Source organism: Thalassophryne amazonica, chromosome 8 (assembly GCF_902500255.1).
Source record: "Thalassophryne amazonica chromosome 8, fThaAma1.1, whole genome shotgun sequence".
NCBI classification, from domain to species: domain Eukaryota; kingdom Metazoa; phylum Chordata; class Actinopteri; order Batrachoidiformes; family Batrachoididae; genus Thalassophryne; species Thalassophryne amazonica.
In genome coordinates, this window is record NC_047110.1 from 98,439,112 (window position 1) to 98,457,378 (window position 18,267).

General features: G+C 45.0%; 1 protein-coding gene across 1 annotated transcript in view; it reads left to right on the forward strand.

Moving 5' to 3' along the window:
• The first annotated feature begins 10,887 nt into the window (after nucleotides 1-10,887).
• zgc:110789 (Xan_ur_permease domain-containing protein) overlaps nucleotides 10,888-18,267 on the forward strand; it is a 40,280-nt gene continuing 32,900 nt past the window's right edge. The window contains exons 1-2 of the mRNA XM_034177069.1: nucleotides 10,888-10,961; nucleotides 16,527-16,637. Coding sequence (XP_034032960.1) covers nucleotides 10,914-10,961; nucleotides 16,527-16,637 — 159 coding nt within the window. The 5' untranslated portion in view covers nucleotides 10,888-10,913. The remainder of the gene's footprint in view (nucleotides 10,962-16,526; nucleotides 16,638-18,267) is intronic.

The following is an 18,267-nucleotide window of genomic DNA, read 5'->3' on the forward strand; positions in this document are numbered from 1 at the left end:
TGTTCCACTGCTGCTTCATGTGAGATCAATTTTCTTTAACTATTCAAGCGGATGCATTTTTTTCTTTCCTTCCAAATTTCTGTTCCAACCTGCAGAGCATTCTGCAAAGAGTTTCACCAAGACCACAACAGTTGAGACAATATTATGTAACTCACAGCCGCTTGAGGGACACTGTTCGTATTACTGAAGGTGCAGAATTCCTGAAAGATTTAAAGTAACAAGTTGAATTAGTCAGCTTCACATTTGCCTGCCTGGAAACATCCTGTATCCCTGCAGTATTTTACATTCACTATTTGTACTCTAAGAACATTACAGAGGCAGAAATGTAAATGGAGGCCTTAGCTGTATTCACAACACATTTTGTCTTTACACTGTAGTGCAGCAAGTAACAGAATATTTACAGAGGAATCCTGCAAATTCTGGCACAAATACACTCTTTTGAAATTAACAATTGGCCATTTGAATTTTCAATAGGCAGCCAGGTAGGGGTCAACAGGAGTCAAAATTAAAAGATGCACCAATCATATTGAAAACTATACCACATTATTTGTCTGATTACAAAGATTCCAAAAAGGTATAGTTTGGACTATCTGTGACTGAATGTTATGGAGTTATGGGGTAAAAACAGCAAGAATGGTGACAAAGGTCAATTTCAGTTTGTACAGGGGTCAAAAGTTAAAATTGCTCTAATTTTGGTTAAAAAAAATTATGCAAATTATTGGTTGAGTTAATAGTGTTTTAAAAAGAAATAGTCTGCACCATGGGTCATGCTAGTTATGTTATGGATTAGTATGTCACATGTCATAGAATCCATTGGATGTCGACATTGTTTAACCTTTACTTTGCAAACCAAATATTCAACACAGTCAAAACTATTCCATTTATTAATCCTATTAGCTCAACCAATAATTTGCACCATGTTTTACCGAAATTGGAGCAACTTTAACTTTTGACCCTTATACAAACTAAAATTGGCCTTTGTCACCATTTTTGCTGTTTTTACCTCATAACATTCAATTACAGATAGTCCAAACTATACCTGGAATCTTTATGCTCAGACAAATAATGTGGTGTAGTTTTCAATATGATTGTAGGATCTTTTAATTTTGACTCCTATGTACAGTGAGGAAAATAAGTATTTGAACATCCTGCGATTTTGCAAGTTCTCACACTTAGAAATCATGGAGGGGTCTGAAATTTTCATCTTAGGTGCATGTCCACTGTGAGAGACATAATCTAAAAAAAAAAAAAAAAAAAAAAAAAAAACGGAAATCACAATGTATGATTTTTTAATAATTTATTTGTATGTTACTGCTGCAAATAAGTATTTGAACACCTTTAATTACAGAGGTCAAACGTTTCCTGTCGTTTTTCACCAGGTTTGCACACACTGCAGCAGAGATTTTGGTCCACTCCTCCATACAGATCTTCTCTAGATCTTTCAGGTTTGGGGTTTCAGCTCCCTCCAAAGATTTTCTATTGAGTTCAGGTCTGGAGACTGGCCGGGCCACTCCAGGACCTTGAAATGCTTCTTACGGAGCCCCTCCTTAGTTGCCCTGGCTGTGTGTTTGGGGTCATTGTCATGCTAGAAGACACAGCCATGACCCATCTTCAATGCTCTTACTGAGGGAGGGAGGTTGTTTGCCAAAATCTCACAATACATGACCCCATCCATCCTACCTTCAATACGGTGCAGTCATCCTGTCCTCTTTGCAGAAGAGCACCCCCAGAGTATGATGTTTCCACCCCCATGCTTCATGGTTGGGATGGTTTTCTTGGGGTTGTTCTCATCCTCTAAACATGGTAAGTGGAGCTGATTCCAAAAAGCTCTATTCTGGTCTCATCTGACCACATGACCTTCTCCCATGCCTCCTCTGGATCATCCAGATGGTCACTGGTGAACTTCAAACGGGTCTGGACATGTGCTGGCTTGAGCAGGGGGACCTTGCTGCCCTGCAGGATTTTAAACCATGACAGCATCATGTGTTACTAATGTAGTCTTTGTGACTGTGGTCCCAGCTCTCTTCAGGTCATTGACCAGGTCCTCCTGTGTAGTTCTGAGCTTTCTCAGAATCATCCTTACCTCACAAAGTCAGATCTTGCGTGGAATCCCAGACGGAGGGAGATTGACAGTCATCTTGTGTTTCTTCCACTTTCTAATAAATAATCATAACAGTTGTTTTCTACCAAGCTGCTTGCCTGTTGTCCTGTAGTCCATCCCAGCCTTGTGCAGGTCTACAGTTTTGTCCCTGGTGTCGTTAGACAGCTCTTTGGTCTTGGCTATGGTGGACAGGTTGGAGTGTGATTGATTGAGTGTGTGAACAGGTGTCTTTTTATACAGGTAACAAGTTCAAACAGGTGCAGTTAATACAGGTAAAAAGTGCCGAATAAGAAGTCTTCTTAAAGAAAAATTAACAGGTCTGTGTGAGCCAGAATTCTTGCTGGTTGGTAGGGGATCAAATACTTATTTGCAGCCAAGGGCGTAGGTTTGGTCTCAGCTTTGGTAGGGACAATACCACCCCCCCGGCCCCCCTGCTCACCACCACCACCCCCTAACCCACTCATACCATTAGACGCACAAGTACAGCATAATACATAACATATGACGACATAATGCTGAATAATGTAACACTTTATTTACAATATTAAGCGTGTAGGCAAACAAACAAATAGCTTAAATAACAAAATTGCACCCAAAATCACGAATCTATTCGATAGGCCTACACCTGAGAGAACAAGACAACAAAAAAATACTTGTGGAGCTAACAAAAAAAAAAGTTTTTGCAACCAAGATGTATAATCTATTCTCTTCATCAATAATGCAGTTGTAGGTATCTGGCAACCTAATTAAAAAAAAAAAAAAAAAAAAGGGATTTCCAATTATATATATGGTGTATTACGGTAAACGAAGCCTGTGATGTCATAACGCAGAGGAAAAACACGGAAACCACCCATCCTCTGTGCTCCGGGACCTCCCACTTTACAAATTAAGCACTGCCTGCCACGAGATGCGCTTTGTTTACGTCCATGTGAGAAGAACGTGAGCCAATGAAATTGCAACATGGGTAACCCTGTCACTCTGGCACGTCGAAAACACAAAACGTGACGACTAAAACTATAGTATCGAGTTCGCAAAAAAATAGTGAATGATTTTGTTATATAAACAAAAATGCTAAATATTGGTAGGGACTATTTTGCCATCCCAAAATATTGGTTGTGACTTGTCCCTATGGTCCATATGCAAACCTACGCCCCTGTTTGCAGCAGTAACATACAAATAAATTATTTTAAAAAATCATACATTGTGATTTCTGGATTTTTTTTTTTTTTTTTTTAGATTATGTCTCTCACAGTGGACATGCACCTAAGATGAAAATTTCAGACTCCTCCATGATTTCTAAGTGGGAGAACTTGCAAAATCGCAGGGTGTTGAAATACTGATTTTCCTCACTGTAATTCTTCAATTGACCCCTACCTGACTGCCTATTGAAAATTCAAATGGGCAACTGTTTTTTGTTGTTGTTGTTGTTGTTGTTTGTTTGTTTTTTCAAAAGAGTAATGTCGAAGGAGTATTTGTCCTGAATTTGTTACTTCTATCACCATTTGCAGGATTGTTTCAGTTATCTGCTGCACTTCTAGGAGTCCTCCTCACATACTCTAAAAGTTCCAAGCTCAGAAGACCTCCCGTCAAAGTGGCTGAGAGCAGCTTTTACTAAGGAAATGAAAAATAAGATACTAGAAAGAAGGAGAGGGCGTCGGAGCAACCAGGAGTGACAGCTGTCACTCATCATCCATACCAGCTGTCACTCATCCACTACTCATCACCACCACCATAAAGGCCGGACTGCAACTCCACCTCCCCGCTGAGAAATCAACTACCATTCAGGTTATTTCTCTGCTGACTGACACTTTGTGTGTAATAACCTGAGCTTCTGTTGCAGCCGTTTTCCTGGAGTGTTGCCTTGTCTGGGGGATTGGCGTTTGGTGTGACAGCGACGGCTTCGCCTCACACCCCAACCCAGATAAGTGGTTAACCAGGAGCTGCACGAGTGTGTGATTGGAGGTGGAGGTTCTCCCTCCTTTACTAAACACTGACTGTGGGATTACTGAGTGTGTGAACTCACACTCATCAGGACTGTCTCTGTTCTCTGCCAGCAGTACCGGGTCTGACTGCTGAAGATAGCGGCCATCTGGGACGCAGGGTTTGGCGGCTCCGGTGTTCTTCAGCTCCGTTGGTGGTGGAAGCTGTGTGGGGATCCAGCTCTTCTCTCGCCAGGCGTCTTCTATCGTCGAGCCTGCCCACACGTCACCTGGTGTATGATTGACAGTCCACCATATTGTTATTGTCTGTACGTCGTTGTGCGATTCACAACATTAAATTGTTACTTTTGGCTTATCCATTGTCCGTTCATTACCGCCCCCTGTTGTGGGTCCGTGTCACGACACTTTCACAACAGGATTTCTCGGCCAGCGTCATGGATCCCGAGGGGCGTCAACCATCGCTTGAACAGCCAATGGAAGAGCAAGGTGCACAGGCGCCAGCAGGAGGCGTGTTGGGTGAGCTGCACTTGGGACATTGTGGGGGCAGTGGTGTCCAAACTGTTGGGGAAGTGTTGTGACACGGACCCACAACAGGGGGCGTTAATGAAGGGACAATGGAACAGCCAAAAAGTAACAATTTAATGTTGTGAAGGTGCACAATGTAATACAGACAGATACAAATATGTGTTATATCAATCCGACAAAAAGGTGACGTGTGGCAGGCTCGAAGATAGGAGACGTCCGGTGAGAGAAAAGCCGGAACCCACACAAGCCTCACCACCAACGGACCTGAAAAACACCGGAGCCGCCAAGCCCTGCGCCCCAGGTGGCCACTGTCTTCAGCAGTCAGACCCGGTACTGCTGGCAGAAAACAGAAACAGTTCTGGATGAGTGTGAGTCCGCACACTCAGTAATCCCACAGTCTGTGTTCAGTTAAGGAGGGAGAACCTCCACCTCCAATCACACATTCGTGCAGCTCCTGAGATAACCACTTATCTGAGTGGGGTGGGAGGCGAAGCCGTCGCAGTCCACACCAAACGCCAACTCAGCAGACAGGGTATCCGTCCCAGGAAAACGGCTGCAAAAAGAGATCAGACTAATACTCGAATTTTAAAGTTTAGCAGAGAGTTACCTGTATGGTAGAAGATTTCTCGGCAAGGAGGTGGAGTTGCAGTCCGGTCTTTATAGTGGTGGTGATGGGTGACAGCTGGTGTTGATAGATGACAGCTGTCACCTCCAGCGGCTCCGACGCCCTCTCGTGCTTGGAGCCCGCACTCCAAGCAGGGCGCCATCTGGTGGTGGTGGGCCAGCAGTACCTCCTCTTCAGCGGCCCACACAACACAAACTATTCCAGAAAGGGCCGAGAGGGTGCAGGTTTTCCTTGCAACCACTGACTTCAGCAGGTGATTTCACTGAGGAACTCATCCCACCTATTCAAAGGGATGTTAATCAGTAAAATCACCTGCTGAAGTCAGTGGCTGCAAAGAAAACCTGCACCCTCTCGGCCCTTTCTGGAATAGTTTGGACACCACTCTTGTGGGGGCACTCAGGTGCATTCCGGTTCATCTGTGCCACATCCAGGGTATTCAGCTGAGTTCTGTATTGGCCGGCCATTGTGATATGTTGGCTGACCCCATTCAGGAGTTTCGAATGCTGAGAATGCACTTCGACTGCCGTTCGAACTTTCCCACCTCGAATGCACCTCAGCAGTGGTGTGCATGTGCTCTATACTCAGGCTAGCCGTGTGAATGTGCGTTACTGTGTGGGATACACTCAAGAATGCTGTACAAGGATTTTGAGTGCACCTCAAATTTTCCCAAATGTAGGTCAAATGTCCATTAGTGGGGCATTGGGCCTCATTGGGCCTCTAGTGTGATGAGTAGGCGCATTCAGGCACGATCGAGACATCTGGCCAGGATTCAACGTGCTCAAACATTTCAAACAGCCTCTTGAATGCTCTCCGAATGCTTTGAATTGTGTTTTCATGTCGTATGAATATTACGACTGCAGTCAGATTGCGTTCCGGTGCCGTCGGGCCGCTCCCTTGTTGGTCCGTCGTGCTGCCCCGGTGGCTCTGGTGGCTGCCCTTCCTGGCCCATGTGCCCTTCCGCTTCCCGTTTTTGCCTGGTTCCTCCTGGGACCCTGCGTCCTAGACTCATTTCCGTCATGGCTTGCGGTCGGCTGTATGGCTTCCGACGCGTCAGAGTGGTCCATGTCTTATGGTAGGGTTCTGTAGTTTTATCTTGGCCCAACACACCAGCCCAGCTGTGATCTGGGTCTCTGTGCATGTATGGTTGTGTGTTTGTGGCCGTCACCACAATTCGGTTTTGGGTGCTCTCAAGGGGATCAGGACTCTGGTGTCCTAGATTAGGGTATGAATGCTCACTAACTAGACAACAGACTGTCGCTGTCACTGCTTGTTCATGTGTGGTGGTTTGTTCCGGCATGTTTTATGTTGGGGCACTGTCTCCTCAATGTCTCACTTCACAGTTATTGCTTTCACCACTTGTCTTTCGTTTTTGTCTGTCTTCATGTTGTTTTGGTGGTCGGTCCTTCCTGATAGAAGCTGTCAGTTGGCTTTGAGTAGGATGTTGTAGGCTGATCGGGAAGGGCGGATGGGGGTCACACACACACACCACATTGACTCACGCACTACATACCTTCTGTCCTGCAAGAATAAATTGCATATATGTGTGTTAATGTTCATAAATGGTTCTGCCAGTGTGGCATTTACCATTACTATATGTGCAGACGGGGGAAAAAAGACATCGTACTACAAAAAAAAACAAGACATCTTTAACACCACAAAAAATGGTTTCAATGTGCACTGTGTGTATATCAATCAATCAATCAATTTTTTTTTTATATAGCGCCAAATCACAACAAACAGTTGCCCCAAGGCGCTTTATATTGTAAGGCAAGGCCATACAATAATTATGTAAAACCCCAACGGTCAAAACGACCCCCTGTGAGCAAGCACTTGGCTACAGTGGGAAGGAAAAACTCCCTTTTAACAGGAAGAAACTTCCAACCTCCAGTATATGTGTGTGTGTGTGTGTGTGTGTGTGTGTGGTGTGCGCGCGTATGTTTGCAGTACATACAGTAAATACAACCAAATACACTCACCCTACCTACGAACCCCACCATAATTATTACAGTAAACTCCCTTGTTGTGTGCAACCCCCTAAGTGAGCAAAGATAGTGTTGCATTAAAAGCAGGGCAGGAGATGGCAGGTGGCAGACTGCCATGGGAGGCTGTGGTACACTGCTGCACCACAGCCTGCCCTGTAAACCCACCACCGCCTGTGACCCCGACTCTAAATAGTGAGTGTGTTTACTAATTGTGCTGAAATATAGTGTGTGCATTAAAATGGTAGGGCAGGAGTGGCGGATGAAGATCAATCCATTCCCAAAACCTGACCGCAGAACTACTTGATCCCTATAATGTGCTCATTAAACCCCAGTATGATGTGCATGTGTGTACTTTGCTGGTGAAGTGCATTAAGAGGTTGTGACATGTGAGGCCCAACCCCAAGAGATCGGCGGAAGTAGAGGCGCGGAGCAGGAAGCGGGTCACACACACCGGTTCCACCGGGCACCGTGGCCCAACTCCAGACCCACGGAGGCACCAGGGAGACCACGAGACGGGGGGGGGGGGTGCAGGCGGGCAGCTCCGGAGGAGCACCGGAAACACAGGGAAAGAACAAACCAACAGGGGGGACAGGGGGCCAGGCAGCCGGAGATGGGCCACCCCGCCCGACGACTCCCAAGCCAGGGAGAGGCCCCCCGGCACCAAACCGCATGAGCGAAAATGGGGCAACACCCATCCCACGGAAACACCGGCCCCCAAACCCACAGCAGCCGTCCGCCCCCCGTGCCAAACACCCACACCCCACCACCACCTCCCATCCACCCAACGAACCGCAGGACCCCGGGCCCCATGAGCCCCAGAGCAGGGCCCCAAGACCACAACAGAACCAGCAAGGTAGACCCCCCTCACCTCAGGCCCCAGACATCCGCAGCCATCCACGGCCAACCACACATGCCACACTCACCCTACCTACCAACCCCACCAATGGACAGGCCGAACGTGGATAGGAACGATGGCTGTCCAATTATCCCCCGCCCACCACCACCCCACCCCCCAATAGGATCAGAGGCCCAGCGGCACGGCACCGGGGCTCCCTACGGGCAGGCCGGCCGCCGCCCAGCCCCCCCACCCCCCAGGCCAGGGGTGCACCCGTGCCCCGCAAGGGAGGACCCGGAAGGGAACACGGGCCAGCCCGCTGACACATCCCCCCGGAAGCCTACAGAGCCACCGGGCAGCACCGGAATGCAAACCCCCCAGGCCCCCGATGCCCCATCCCCAACCCCAATCCCCAGGCAGCCCAGAACTCCGCACCTGGACACCAAGCCATGCCTGCAGGCCCCGGTCACACAGCCCCGCCACACTCGAGGGGCCACCCACACTAGAAGACACAAGCTCTCTCCTGCACCAATTCAAACATTTTCAAGAGAGAGAAAGAAAAGTGCAAAAATACACAGTATCAATCTCTGACAGTTAGAGTACCCATAAGAGCTGCAACCTGGATCTACAGCACAAGAGAGAACGGTATGATGTCTTGTTTTTTGTTTACAGTCACTTTATTCATATGTTTACACACATACATACACACACACACACTATATATATATATATATATAGTACATATTTCACATTTACAATGTACAATTTTATTCTATTTAAAAGTCTAACTGCAGAACCAGTGACTTGCATTTGCACAATTATGAATCTCTATGAGTCAGATCCCTCTTCAAGAATCATCCTAAAAATAGTCATGGTACCACAAGTGATTATACAGTCTGTTACTGAAAAACATAAGAAGCCTTTGTGTTGGTTTTGGTGTTGGGACCTTGACTGTGGGGAAGTGGGGGGAGGTACTGTGTTGCTTGGTTATGTTATTGGCACTTGCCCCAACGGGCTGGTCTCAGTTGGCATGCTGGCCTTCTCTTTATGTGGGGCTTTGGGCTCTGAACCCAAATATTTACTGTGCATCCAGAAAGTATTCACAGCACTTCAGTTTCCCACATTTTGTTATGTTGCAGTCCTATTCCAAAATGGAGTAAATTAATTTTGTTCCCCTCAACATTCTACTCATAACACCCCATAATGACAACATGAAAAAGTTTATTGAAATTTTTACAAATGTATTAAAAATAAAAAAAATCTAAGAATTCACGTGTATGTAAGTATTCACACCCTTTGCTCAATATTTTGTTGATGTACCTTTGGCAGCAATTACAGCCTCACGTCTTCTTGAATATGATGCCATAAGCTTGGTGCACCTATCTTTGGGCAGTTTTGTTCATTCCTCTTTGCAGCACCTCTCAAGCGCCATCAGGTTGGTCAAAAGCATTCTGGAGCAGGTTTTTATCCAGGATGTCTCTGCACATTGCTGCATTCATTTTTCCCTCAATCCTGACTAGTTTCCCAGTTCCTGCTGCTGAAAAACATCCCCACAGTATGATGCTACCACCACCATGCTTCACTATAGCGATGGTGCCTGGTTTCCTCCAAACATGATGCCTGGCATTCCCGTCAAAGAGTTCAATTTTTGTCTCATCAGACCAGAGTTTTGTTTGTCATGGTCTTAAAAAAAAAAAAAAAAAGGCACCTGAAGGACTTTTTCAAATGAATAAATTTGAAAAAATCTCAAAAAAAATTTTTTCATTGTCATTATTTTACATTCATCTGAAAAGAGGACTTTGGATCACTGGGCAACAGTCCAGTTCGTTTTCTCCTTAGCCCAGGTAAGATGCTTCTGACATTGTGTCTGATTCAGGAGTGGTGACATAAAGAATGTCACACTTGTAGCACATTTCCTTGATAAGTCTGTGCATGTCTGTCGTTTCTCTTGATGCACCAACTCCAGCCTCAGTCCACTCCTTGTGAAGTTCCGTCAAGTTATTGAATCAGTTTTGCTTGAGCATATTCTCAAGACTGCGTTTGTCCCTGTTATTTGTGCATCTTCTCCTACCACACTTTTGCCTTCCAGTCAACTTTCGGTGAATATGCTGATACAGCACTCTGAACAGCCAGCCCTTTCAGCAGTGATCTTCTGTGGCTTCCCCTTCTTGTGGTATCAATGACTATTTTCTAGGCAACTGTCAAGTCAGCAGTCTTCCCCAGAGCAGACTGAGAAAATTGTGGTATTTATACTGCATAAATAGTGAGTTACTCAAACATGAAATGAAATTTCTAATATTTGAGACATGTTTTTTTCTATTTTTGAGCTGTTATAGCTGTAATGATCAAAATTAAAATTTGTAATTGTTCATTTTAAAGCAATTAGAATGTTATAACTTGGTGCTTAAAGAAGAAGAACTTGGAACCCAAACACTTGTGAGTTTCACTGTCAAAAAAAAAAAAAAAATCTAATGGACAGTATCACTTATGAAAGTACTTCTCCAGAGAGTACTTGTTACTTTATAGTACTGTGCATGAACCTGCTACCATAAACCCATACCATTAACTGAAATTTCCCAAATATTTGAGATTTTTCTTAGTTTTTCATACAGCAGGTAACAAAGAGTGTGTTTGAAGGAGACGATGGAAAGAGTCTGTGTTAAACGCTGTGATGCCTGCGGGTCAGCTGCTGCTAACTGTTGTGATTGAGTTCACATGACTGACTGCAGGGATTCATTTCGATAACCACAGCAGCTGAACTCTGTTCATTTCTGTAGCAGCGCTCCTCCTTCCAATATCCAAAAAGTCCCCCCCCACGTCTCCTGTTGGACTAATGTTTTCTTTTTCCCATTTTCCCCCCACTCATTCAGAAGACCAGCACCTGAGCCAGTAATCTGAAGCTGACATGGCACCAGAAAAGGAAAGTAATGGTCTTGACAACTATGCATTTTCAGTAAGTATAACATTTATTACATTTTCCACAAGAACACATATAGTTTGGACACTTAGCATCATTTTAAGATACATTTTGTGGTGATTGCAAGGCATAAATAATGTATTCTGCATGTTTAGTAAAAAAAAAATTGTTTACTGTTTAAGAGCTTCCATAACCATGTTATGTAAAAAGGTTTTTTAAATAATGTCACTTTGTGATTTATCTCTCTTTATATCATTGGACTGGATTAGTCATCTACGTATAGTGTGTTTTTGTGTCCAGGAAGAACGTGGGTGCTATAGCGAGTTAATAATTTCTATCAGATAAAACAGCAGCCATATGGCGTCATGGATTGTAGGTGTTTACATTCCTGCTCCTCCACGGTTAAAATCACATAAGTGAGAAGTTAAGAAACACGTTTTCTATCAAATGGAAGAGCAACAGAAACTGCAAATCAGTGCGCAAACTATCTACAGGGGGTGTAATTGTGTTACGATTTCAACAATGTAGATGATCCACTCAAAAAACTGTCCCTTCTAATAAATATATGTACACTCAACAAAAATATAAATGCAACACTTTTGGTTTTGCTCCCATTTTGTATGAGATGAACTCAAAGATCTAAAACTTTTTCCACATACACAATATCACCATTTCCCTCAAATATTGTTCACAAACCAGTCTAAATCTGTGATAGTGAGCACTTCTCCTTTGCTGAGATAATCCATCCCATCTCACAGGTGTGCCATATCAAGATGCTGATTAGACACCATGATTAGTGCACAGGTGTGCCTTAGACTGTCCACAATAAAAGGCCACTCTGAAAGGTGCAGTTTTATCACACAGCACAATGCCACAGATGTCGCAAGATTTGAGGCAGCGTGCAATTGACATGCTGACAGCAGGAATGTCAACCAGAGCTGTTGCTCGTGTATTGAATGTTCATTTCTCTACCATAAGCCGTCTCCAAAGGCGTTTCAGAGAATTTGGCAGTACATCCAACCAGCCTCACAACCGCAGACCACGTGTAACCACACCAGCCCAGGACCTCCACATCCAGCATGTTCACCTCCAAGATCGTCTGAGACCAGCCACTCGGACAGCTGCTGAAACAATCGGTTTGCATAACCAAAGAATTTCTGCACAAACTGTCAGTAACCATCTCAGGGAAGCTCATCTGCATGCTCGTCGTCCTCATCGGGGTCTCGACCTGACTCCAGTTCTTGAGTGACCAAATGCTCACATTCGCTGGTGTTTGGCACGTTGGAGAGGTGTTCTCTTCACAGATGAATCCCGGTTCACAATGTCCAGGGCAGATGGCAGACAGCATGTGTGGCGTCGTGTGGGTGAGCGGTTTTCTGATGTCAGTGTTGTGGATCGAGTGGCCTATGGTGGCGGTGGGGTTATGGTATGGGCAGGCGTCTGTTATGAATGAAGAACACAGGTGCATTTTATTGATGGCATTTTGAATGCACAGAGATAACGTGACGAGATCCTGAGGCCCATTGTTGTGCCATACATCCAAGAACATCACCTCATGTTGCAGCAGGATAATGCACGGCCCCATGTTGCAAGGATCTGTACACAATTCTTGGAAGCTGAAAATGTCCCAGTTCTTGCATGGCCACCATGGCACCACCTTGCATGGTCTTTGGGATGCTCTGGACCGGCGTATATGACAGCGTGTACCAGTTCCTGCCAATATCCAGCAACTTCACACAGCCATTGAAGAGGAGTGGACCAACATTCCACAGGCCACAATTGACAACCTGATCAACTCTATGCGAAGGAGATGTGTTGCACTGCATGAGGCAAATGGTGGTCACACCAGATACTGACTGGTATCCCCCCCAATAAAACAAAACTGCACCTTTCAGAGTGGCCTTTTATTGTGGGCAGTCTAAGGCACACCTGTGCACTAATCATGGTGTCTAATCAGCATCTTGGTATGGCACACCTGTGAGGTGGGATGGATTATCTCAGCAAAGAAGAAGTGCTCACTATCACAGATTTAGACTGGTTTGTGAACAATATTTGAGGGAAACTCAGCCACATGGGGTGTGCAGCCAGTACATTCTGAGTGCCGGTCCCAAGCCCGGATAAATGAGGAGGGTTGCGTCAGGAAGGGCATCCGGCGTAAAACAAGCCAACCCAACTATGCAGACTAAGAATCGAATTCCCATACCGGATCGGTCGCGGCCCGGGTTAACAACGTCTGCCACCGGTGCTATTGCCCAACAGGGTGCCCGTGGAAATTGGGCTACTGCTGGTCGAAAACGACGAAGAAGAGGAGGAAAACGTTGCCACGAACAGCAGGAGAAGAAGAAAACTAGAAGGGTGGAAATGAGAGTGTGGACTTTGAATGTTGGTAGTATGACTGGTAAAGGGAGAGAGCTGGCTGATATGATGGAGAGGAGAAAGGTAGACATATTGTGTGTGCAAGAGACCAAGTGGAAGGGAAGTAAGAGCAGGAGCATCGGCGATGGGTACAAGTTGTTGTACCATGGTGAGGACAGGAAGAGAAATGGTGTTGGGGTCATTTTAAAGGAAGTGTATGTTAAAAGTGTGTTGGAGGTTAAGCGAGTGTCTGACAGGGTGATGAGTGTGAAGTTGGAAATTGAAGGGGTGATGATGAATATCATCAGTGCATATGCCCCACAGGTAGGTTGTGAGATGAAGGAGAAAGAAGATTTCTGGAGTGTGTTAGATGAGGTGGTGGAGAGTGTGCCCAAGCATGAAAGAGTGGTGATAGGAGCAGACTTCAATGGGCATGTTGGTGAAGGGAACAGAGGTGATGAGGAAGTAATGGGTAGATATGGTATCAAGGATAGGAATGGGGAAGGACAGATGGTAGTTGATTTTGCAAAAAGGATGGAAATGGCTGTGGTGAATACCTACTTTAAGAAAAGGGAGGAGCACAGGGTAACATATAAGAGTGGAGGAAGCTGAAGGAGGAAGACTGTTGTGTGAAATTTAGCGAGCAGGTGAGAGAAGCACTAGTTGGAGGGGAAGCAATTTTGGACAACTGGAAAAGTACTGCAGATGTGGTGAGGGAGACAGCTAGGGCAGTACTGGGTATGACATCTGGACAGTGGAAGGAAGACAAGGAGACTTGGTGGTGGAATGAAGAGGTCCAGGAAAGCATAAAGAGAAAGAGGTTGGCGAAAACGTTTTGGGATAGTCGGAGAGATGAAGAAAGTAGACAGGAGTACAAGGAGATGCGGCGTAAGGCGAGAAGAGAAGTGGCAAAAGCAAAGGAAAAGGCATATTGCGAGCTGTACAAGAAGTTGAATAGTAAGGAAGGAGAAAAGGACTTGTACCGATTGGCCAGACAAAGGGACAGGGCTGGAAAGGATGTGCAGTAGGTTAGGGTGGTAAAAGATGCACATGGTAATGTGCTGACAAGTGAGGAGTGTGTGCTGAGAAGGTGGAGGGAATATTTTGAAGAGTTGATGAATAAAGAAAATGAGCGAGAGAAAAGGCTGGATGATGTGGTGAGAGTAAATCAGGAAGTAAAAGAGATTAGCAAGGACGAAGTGAGGGCTGCTATGAAGAGGATGAAGAGTGGAAAGGCAGTTGGTCCAGATGACATTCCAGTGGAGGCATGGAAATGTCTAGGAGAGATGGCAGTAGAGTTTCTAACCAGATTGTTTAATAAAATCTTGGAAAGTGAGAGGATGCCTGAGGAGTGGAGACGAAGTGTGCTGGTTCCTATTTTCAAGAACAAGGGTGATGTGCAGAGCTGCAGTAACTACAGAGGCATAAAGCTGATCAGCCACAGCATGAAGTTATGGGAAAGAGTAGTAGAAGCTAGGCTTAGAAAACAGGTGAAGATCTGTGAGCAGCAATATGGTTTCATGCCGAGAAAGAGCACTACAGATGCAGTGTTTGCTCTGAGAATACTGTTGGAAAAGTACAGAGAAGGACAGAAAGAGTTACATTGTGTGTTTGTGGACTTAGAAAAAGCTTATGATAGGGTGCCAAGAGAAGAGTTGTGGCATTGTATGAGGAAGTCTGGAGTGGCAGAGAAGTACGTTAGGGTAGTGCAGGACATGTACAAGAATAGTGTGACAGCAGTGAGATGCGCAGTCGGAATGACAGACTCATTCAAGGTGGAGGTGGGATTACACCAAGGATCAGCTCTGAGTCCTTTCTTGTTTGCAGTGGTGATTGACAGGTTGACAGATGAGATCAGACAGGAGTCCCCATGGACTATGATGTTTGCAGATGACATTGTGATCTGTAGTGAGAGTAGAGAGCAAGTTGAGTCTAGTCTGGAGAAGTGGAGATATGCTTTGGAGAGAAGAGGAATGAAAGTCAGTAGAAGCAAGACTGAGTACATGTGTGTGAATGAGAGGGAGCCCAGTGGAATAGTGCAGTTACAAGGAGTAGAAGTGGTGAAAGTAGATGAGTGTAAATATTTGGGGTCAACTGTTCAAAGTATTGGAGAGTGTGGTAGAGAGGTGAAGAAGAGAGTGCAGGCAGGGTGGAGTGGGTGGAGAAAGGTGGCAGGAGTGATTTGTGACCGAAGAATATCAGCAAGAGTGAAGGGGAAAGTTTACAAAACAGCAGTGAGACCAGCTATGTTGTATGGTTTAGAGACAGTGGCACTAACAAAAAGACAGGAGGCAGAGCTGGAGGTGGCAGAGCTGAAGATGTTGAGATTCTCTTTGGGAGTGACAAGAATGGACAAGATTAGGAATGAACATATCAGAGGGACAGCTCAGGTGGGACGGTTTGGAGACAAAGTCAGAGAGGCAAGATTGAGGTGGTTTGGACATGTGCAGAGGAGGGACCCAGGGTATATAGGGAGAAGGATGCTGAGGATGGAGCCACCAGGCAGGAGGAGAAGAGGGAGACCAAAGAGGAGGTTCATGGATGTGCTGAGAGAGGACATGCAGGTGGTTGGTGTGACAGAGGAAGATACAGAGGACAGGGTGAGATGGAAACGATTGATCTGCTGCGGCGACCCCTAACGGCGATCCCTAATATTTGAGGGAAATGGTGATATTGTGTATGTGGAAAAAGTTTTAGATCTTTGAGTTCATCTCATACAAAATGGGAGCAAAACCAAAAGTGTTGCGTTTATATTTTTGTTGAGTATAGTTCCAACTAAATTAAATTAAATTATCTTGCATGGATGTGTTTTTTGAGTTGGTGCTACATATATTTATCAGATGGAAATCCTGCACATAATTGAATTAAACTCATCCAATGAGTCATTTTTTTGAGTGTGCACCATTAAAAAATTCTGAACAATAAAATAACAGCAGTTCCTTATGATAACTAATTACCTAATTTTCAGTGTGATAAGATTAAACATCAACCTTTATTGTGACCCATCCAACGTTTCTAAAAAAATGAGGGGAAAAAGGAAGCACTGTATTCAAACACATTTTATTGTCAATTATTAACACTGGGCAACTTCAGGGAGACAAATTTGTTGGTTTAAGTGCTAAAAATGATCTACATGTTACACTTTGTACACTGTAGATGACACTATTCTACAAAGAGATGTTGGCTTTGCGTGTTTCCACCTGACTGGTATTTCAGCTTGAAGGTTGTTTTTGTGATCTGCCCGAGACAAAAGGTGATGAGGAGCTGAACCCGTCCATGGACGAGGACAACAACAGGCTGGTGTACTGTGTGACAGATGTTCCTCCCTGGTACCTCTGCATCATTCTCGGCATTCAGGTATGTCAGCAGATCTAATTTTTTGGACTTAACCCCATGAGGGGGTTAAGTATGACATTTTCTCCTCAGTTGATTCGATTTGCTTCAGTAACATTGAGGAATCTTAAACACTACGTTGTTGCGGGTGGGGGAGGGTGGAGCAGCACATCCAAGGAGGACACATCTAGGCTGGACAAACTGATCAGGCGGGTTGGCTCTGTGGTTGGCATGAAGCTGGACTCTGGTGATGGTGGCAGAGAAGAGAACACTGGACAAACTGCTGGACATTATGAACGATGCCAGTCACCTTCTACACATCGTCATCAGCAACCAGAGGAGCCTCTTCAGCCATAGACTGCTCCTTCCCAAGTGCAGGACCAATAGACTGTACAACTCCTCACTCAGGGGGAGGAGGAGTAACAGGAAGACAGAGGACGGGAATCAATCAATTCAATCAATCAATTTTTTTATATAGCGCCAAATCACAACAAACAGTTGCCCCAAGGCGCTTTATATTGTAAGGCAAGGCCATACAATAATTATGTAAAACCCCAACGGTCAAAACGACCCCCTGTGAGCAAGCACTTGGCTACAGTGGGAAGGAAAAACTCCCTTTTAACAGGAAGAAACCTCCAGCAGAACCAGGCTCAGGGAGGGGCTGTCTTCTGCTGGGACTGGTTGGGGCTGAGGGAGAGAACCAGGAAAAACACATGCTGTGGAGGGGAGCAGAGATCGATCACTAATGATTAAATGCAGAGTGGTGCATACAGAGCAAAAAGAGAAAGAAACAGTGCATCATGGGAACCCCCCAGCAGTCTACGTCTATAGCAGCATAACTAAGGGATGGTTCAGGGTCACCTGATCCAGCCCTAACTATAAGCTTTAGCAAAAAGGAAAGTTTTAAGCCTAATCTTAAAAGTAGAGAGGGTGTCTGTCTCCCTGATCTGAATTGGGAGCTGGTTCCACAGGAGAGGAGCCTGAAAGCTGAAGGCTCTGCCTCCCATTCTACTCTTACAAACCCTAGGAACTACAAGTAAGCCTGCAGTCTGAGAGCGAAGCGCTCTATTGGGGTGATATGGTACTACGAGGTCCCTAAGATAAGATGGGACCTGATTATTCAAAACCTTATAAGTAAGAAGAAGAATTTTAAATTCTATTCTAGAATTAACAGGAAGCCAATGAAGAGAGGCCAATATGGGTGAGATATGCTCTCTCCTTCTAGTCCCCGTCAGTACTCTAGCTGCAGCATTTTGAATTAACTGAAGGCTTTTTAGGGAACTTTTAGGACAACCTGATAATAATGAATTACAATAGTCCAGCCTAGAGGAAATAAATGCATGAATTAGTTTTTCAGCATCACTCTGAGACAAGACCTTTCTGATTTTAGAGATATTGTGTAAATGCAAAAAAGCAGTCCTACATATTTGTTTAATATGCGCTTTGAATGACATATCCTGATCAAAAATGACTCCAAGATTTCTCACAGTATTACTAGAGGTCAGGGTAATGCCATCCAGAGTAAGGATCTGGTTAGACACCATGTTTCTAAGATTTGTGGGGCCAAGTACAATAACTTCAGTTTTATCTGAGTTTAAAAGCAGGAAATTAGAGGTCATCCATGTCTTTATGTCTGTAAGACAATCCTGCAGTT